At 38.1% G+C, this 6,086-nt stretch overlaps 1 protein-coding gene across 1 annotated transcript; it reads right to left on the reverse strand.

The window, feature by feature from the left end:
* Nucleotides 1-1,566: 1,566 nt before the first annotated feature.
* Nucleotides 1,567-5,190, reverse strand: btg4 (B-cell translocation gene 4). The gene is made up of 4 exons (XM_054626334.1): nucleotides 4,691-5,190; nucleotides 3,716-3,853; nucleotides 2,932-3,190; nucleotides 1,567-2,108 (listed from the first exon to the last, which is right to left on the reverse strand). Exons 1-4 carry the CDS (start codon nucleotides 4,861-4,863, stop codon nucleotides 1,869-1,871), a joined length of 810 nt encoding a protein of 269 aa, XP_054482309.1. The 5' UTR covers nucleotides 4,864-5,190; the 3' UTR covers nucleotides 1,567-1,868.
* Nucleotides 5,191-6,086: the final 896 nt, after the last annotated feature.

Consider the following 6,086-nt stretch of genomic DNA (forward strand, 5'->3'; position numbering starts at 1 on the left):
TGAAAATCCAAACACAAACAAAAAACATGTTAAATGGCTCAATGTAAAGGCCTGAAATGGTGTAAATACAAATACAACTGCTACAAAATATCAGGTTACCGTGACGTCAACGAATGTTATGTACAATTGTTTGGTATTTATTTTATGTTCTTTTACTCCCTGATTTGAACATCTTCGAGGCTAGAGCTTTATGAGATGAGAGGTAACTGTCGATCTATTAACCAGTTTTTGTCAAAACGGCTTGAATAACAAAATGAAATGTTTGATGAATAAATCTGTGTAATAAAGTCTCTAACTGCATTGCTTTGAATTCATATTTTTGTATGTTCCATCTTTAATCCTTAATGTTTCCAATGTGCCATCTTCTTTGTTTACCTTTTCTCTTTTACTTCTCCTGGTAACCCTGTTTTTAGCCTCACATTGCTATGAATTGTGGGTAATTCCCTGAGGCAAAGAGTTATGGAAGTCCTTAAACACTCAACGCAACAAAGTCTGTACAGAGTTACACCAGAAAAAGGCTTTAGTTTGTCCAAATACATAGGATTTCAAATGCAGTGTGCCTATAAATACCAGGATGTTCTACTTCATGTTACTACTTCTCTGGCTGTTCTGACCCACAATCCTTGGAGCAGCAGATAAGCAGGACATTCAAAGTTAAAGGTGCCATGTTATGAAGCAGTAAGTCCCAATTTAAATATACTGCATGCAACAGTAGACTGAGAGGGCAGCTGCAGTGTGTTCTAAAAATACATAGTGTGACATTTGGAATACAGCTCAAGTGTTTTTTTCAGGCAGAGAAGTGCTGGAGCTCCTCCCCCGCTAAACTTTATTTTACATCACAAAGCATCGATTCTAGGTAACTGCTCAGTCAGTCTGCGGAAATTTGCACTTAAATGCTCAGTGTGAAAGATTTAGTGGCAGTTAAAGGCGAGGTTGCAAATCTCAAGCAACATGACCCTTTGCTCACCCCTCCCTTTCCAACCATGTGGAGAACAGCGGCAGCCTTTGAAAGTTATTTTTTTTTAAGTCATGTTTAAAACAGTCACTACATAAAGAGATTAATTCCTTGAGAAAGTGACAAAATAAGCTTCTGATCAATCTTTCATGGTGTGCTTGTGTAAACATGTCTACGATTGAATTAGGTTTCACTTTTGTTTACATGGCCGCACTTGAACAGATGTGTTAATTTGCTTTTTAGTCGCAATTATTTTAATGCACATACAGTAACAAGAGTAATTGCCGTCAAATCAAGCATCTTTCACTTCACAGAAGACGACCCGCTCCCTACATAGATGTTTATCTAAGCTAAGGAAGACAAAGATTCTTAATTTAAGGTGATTATACACCAATTAAAACAGTTGTAATTCTATTCAATTAATCCCCATAGATGTTACTGTTCCTTAAAGTAAATGCTTGTACAGATGAAAATGAGTATGCATGTCTAAATCTGTCACATTTACATGATGTCATCCTGTTAAATCATGTGCAATGACCCTTAATTTAAATAAACAAAGCCAGAGGTGTTAAAAAAAGACGAACTGAAACATGAAATAAAAAAGGAGACGCTTTAGAATAACCAGCAGAGCTGACGGGACGCATTTATTTCTTTTCAACGACAGTTCAATGTTACTTTATTCACACTTACTTTAATTTTAGTTAAAAGAACAAAAACACATAGAAGGGATAATCATTTAAAATACTGGAATGTTTAAAAACATGCTTAAATAGCATTAATTTAAATTTTTAACACTTTAAATCATACACAAATAGTAAACTTTATCCTTTTAAGTCTCTTTTTTCTCCCTCAGACGGGTCGATGTCGCGTTGATGAACCCGAGTTGGGTTCGAGGTCGACGCCTCGGGCCGTTCTATCGGGATTTGCTGACCCAGTGGTACTTGTCCACACGAGGCCCGGTGAAGGTGAACGAGGCTCGATTGGACTTGAAGCCCTTCTGGATGGAGAACTGGAGGGTCGGACCTCCAACCGGGGGAGGAGGGTGAGGAGGGTGTGGAGGGTGAGGAGGGTGTGGTGGGAACGCATCGGCAGTAAAGGCCTTCCTCTTCTCCCTCAGCCAGGTCTGAGGGGCGCCCGGAGTAAACTCACTGAACTGAGGACGAGAGGAGCGAAAAAAAGCTTTACGAGGACGGAAACAGAAACAGAAACGTCAAAAACCTTTAAAATACTATCAACAACAACAACAGGAGGTAAATGCAGATCCTTTGACTGAGCGTTCAAATTTGCTTCCATAACACGTCTTCTTTATTTTACTACTTTGTCTGTAGATTTCTCCTAAATTCAACAATAGTTACCATAACGCCTCATTTGCATATTTAAACATAACATTTAAGAAAACTTGTAATACAAAAAATAATACTCTTAATGCCAGTAATCAACTGGTGAAGTTTCATGTAGATATCTATTAGTTAATTTTTTTACCCTATTCACCTGTAGTGTCTTCAACATGTATGTAATTTAACTAAACATATCTTTAAAGGACGTTTTCTCTAAATGAGTTTTTTCTCAGACTCTGATCCATAAATCTCCACTTCAGTAGCTCTTACATACACCAAACTTTACAGCTTCATTCCTCTCTATATTCTGAAGGTTTCTACAGAGGGGTTTGTTCAGATATCATTCATAACCTGATTTATTCAACATTTTAATACTAAAAACATGGAGAAATGTATTATTTTTATGGCTGCTGACAGCATTTCCTGATTCATGGAGTGATACGAGATATCTAAAATGCCTTTGTAACATTTGACTCCAATATGTAAACAAAAGGAAACATTTATGAAAATTTGATGATGCCTCGTTTACATATTCAAACATTACATTTTAGAAAACTTGTAATGCAAAACATAATTTTCTTAAGTTTATAGAAACATTAATCTCCCAGATTCAAGGTTCTTACCCGTTCAAGTTCTTACCCGGTAGACGCTGTTGGGGTTGCTGACAGTCGGGATGGTTTTGGGTTTGCTTGGTGCGACTGAAACGGAGATCGTTGATAGGTTGCAGCTGCTCATGCTGCTGTCTCCGCCCCCTTCATCCTCGTCCGAGGAGCTTCCCGATTGGACGTCGAGGCTCGCCCGCTCCACGGCTTCATGGATGCGGCGGGAAAATTCCCCATCGGCACGCCGGCAGCTATCCACCACCGAGACGCAGAACGGCGTGCTTTGTTCACCGTATCTTCAGAGAGGGAAACACAAAAACAACTAAACGATTTTAGTTCCAGTTATATGAAGCCTAAAAGCCGACTCTAAATGGAGCATCATTTACTAAATGAACATCATGCTGTATTGAAGAAGACTTGAAACTAGAGATTGAGACCATAAACTCATGTTTACAATGTTTACTGAGGGAATAAATCAAGAGAGAAGTAGAGTCATTTTCTCATAGACTTCTATACAACCAGAGGAGTCGCCCCCTGGTGGACAGGAGAGAGAATGCAGCTTTAACACATGAAGCTTTGGCTTTCTTTAAAGAACTGAACGTGGACGCCTGGGTGGAACCTGCTTTCTCCAAAGTTTTAGAAAATCCACTTACCACCTCTGAAGGTCACTAATTTAACGTGTAGTGTCTCACTTTTTTAAAGTCATCTAACCAGCAATGTAACATTCAAATGTGTTTTTTACATTGAGAACCATTTCTTGGATAATGATCCTGAAGAGCTTTGGTTTTTGATCACGGCTCTGTAAGAAGAAGGGTTCTGACCTGCAGAACACCTCTCCGGGGTCGACCCACAGCGTGAGCTCCTGGGGGAGGCCCAGGTCGTCGCTCCGCACGGCGCCCCGGTCGCAGGCCTGCTGCAGAACCGGGTCCTGCAGCTGAACGCGGTTCACACGGAGACACCTGCAACGGCACAAAACACAAACCTGCATCAGAGACACGAGTGGAGGCCTCGTTCAGCTTCAGCCGGCCCGTTGGACATGTAGAAAGAAGAAGCACAACATTTCCCCTCTCAGGCCCACAGCAGATGGTTTTAGTTTTAACCAGGTGTCCAAATATCTGAGTGAGATGTTTTGTCTCAACTGCAGTTGAATAAAGCTACATTATGCATTTCCAAAAACATCAATGTTGCTCGTTCGGGAAGAATCCTATTGTTTTTTTTTTTTTTTAACAGGGAGCGAACCAGTGATGCAAAACTCCTCATTCAAGAGGATTGTTGAACAAACAGCAGCTCTAAATATGGAAATATCACATCGTCTTTGTTCTAGTTATTCTGAGGAAGAACAAACATTTACCAGCAGTTGAGGTAAAACAAGTCAAGAAGAAATGTGTTTGCTTACTGATGAAAGAGTAGAATGTTTATATATTCCATGAAACTAATAAATCACATGAGGTTTTTATGGTGTGGAAACAAAACTACACATTTATGTCCACCATTGTTCAGCCTTTGACTCCTTATATTTTTCTGTATAAAAACAATAATTTAATGTACAGCACCTTAATGCATCACAAAATTAATTAAGAACTAGATAAAAAATATTGAAATAGAAAACAACTTCAGTTAAGTGTAAAGACACTTAAGATAAAAGTAAGTTTTAAGAAGAGATTTTAAAAAAGGAGAAATGGCCAACAATTCAAAAGTCTGAACTGTCTTCTCTTCCAACAAGAACAACTTAAAAACTCTAGCTGTGTGCCCAAATTGGTACATTGAACTACAGAAATGAAGGCAGGTTTGCTGACCTGTAGGCCTGTCCCTTGCTGGGTGCGTTGGGGTGCCAGTGGTTCTTGTAGTTCTCAAACAGAACGGAGGTGAGGGCCGCGGCGAAGCGCTCCCTGCCGTCGGCGTCCAGACATCCGTACCTCTTCACCAGCCGAGCCACGAAGAACACGGCGGCGGCGATCTCCTCCTTCATGGTGCTCTGACCTCGAGCTTCACACAAAACCTGATACTTGTTTAAAATATAGAGAATAAAAGGCGTGTAGAAGGATCCTTCTGGAAAAAACTTAAAATAACAGGAAGCCGGAACAACTTAAGCAAACATATTTGCTGCTGGAGCTCCAGAGAGAACTCAGCTTTGATTTTCTAATTTCACAGATAAAAAATAAGAAAACATGTAGAACTACATATGTCTGAATGTTTGTGTATGTGTGTGTGTGTGTGAAGCAGCAGCTTGTTCAGGAGAGGAAGCTCCACAAACATCAGACACTAAAACAGTCACTTTCCTCCAGAGCTTCACATGTGGGTTTAATAGAACCAGAGTTCAGGTGTGAACAAGATCACACACCTGAAGCACGTTCACCTGATTACACCGTGTGTGTGTGTGTGTGTGTGTGTGTGTGTGTGTGTGTGTGTGTGTGTGTGTGTGTGTGTGTGTGTGTGTGTGTGTTGATTGACTGATTTAATAAGACAGAATGTTAAACCTCAGTTGGACACTAAATTCCAGCAGAGTAAATATTAAAGGGTCCGTTCATCCAAATTACAACTTGTTTTGAAGCTTGTTTCACAAATATTTATTATTTATTTATTTTTATTCAACTTTTATGTCGTTAACTCTCTTTTACAAATGTGTCAGCGTAAATTTCTCTGCATAAGAACAAAAAGAAAACAGACATAAAAAGCAAAACAGTAAAAAACAACATAAAAACATACAAATCAGACAGAAATAAATAAACAGTAAAAAGTTAAATTCAACATAAAACATTAAAAAAAAAGAAATAAAAAAGATGACAGGCCTAAAAAACAAAACAGAAAGGGGTTAAAACAGAAAAATAAAAATTAATAAAAGAGAGGCCAGACTTTAAGAATAAAAAACTGCAGAATAATTTAAAACAAAATATTCACTTAAAATTTATGACAAAAAATTAAAACATAAACAAAATAAAAACAAAACAAACAAATTTAAAAACAGCAAAAAAGTTAGTAAAATAAAAAATAATTTTTTCTAGTTTTTATTCATCTGTTGATTTTTTTTTCTGTTGATTTTTTTTTAATTACACTTAAAATGTACAAAATGAATGCTCTTTTCCGACCACTTCTATATATTTTACCTTCAAAAGGAAGGTTTTCTGTTTTTATTTATTTTTAAATGTACAGCACTTTGGGCTACATAGTCAGTTTAAAATGTGTTATTTAAAT

This window comes from Anoplopoma fimbria, chromosome 24 (genome assembly GCF_027596085.1).
Source record: "Anoplopoma fimbria isolate UVic2021 breed Golden Eagle Sablefish chromosome 24, Afim_UVic_2022, whole genome shotgun sequence".
Classification (NCBI taxonomy): Eukaryota; Metazoa; Chordata; class Actinopteri; order Perciformes; family Anoplopomatidae; genus Anoplopoma; species Anoplopoma fimbria.

Excerpts from the sequence above, each read along its gene's own strand:
- btg4 (XM_054626334.1), bottom strand. The coding sequence starts at position 4,863 with ATGAAGGAGGAGATCGCCGCCGCCGTGTTCTTCGTGGCTCGGCTGGTG. Across the intron at positions 3,854-4,690 it reads AGCAAGGGACAGGCCTACAG|GTGTCTCCGTGTGAACCGCG; the intron begins GTCAGCAAACCT and ends GTGCCGTTGCAG. Across the intron at positions 3,191-3,715 it reads CCCGGAGAGGTGTTCTGCAG|ATACGGTGAACAAAGCACGC; the intron begins GTCAGAACCCTT and ends CCCTCTCTGAAG.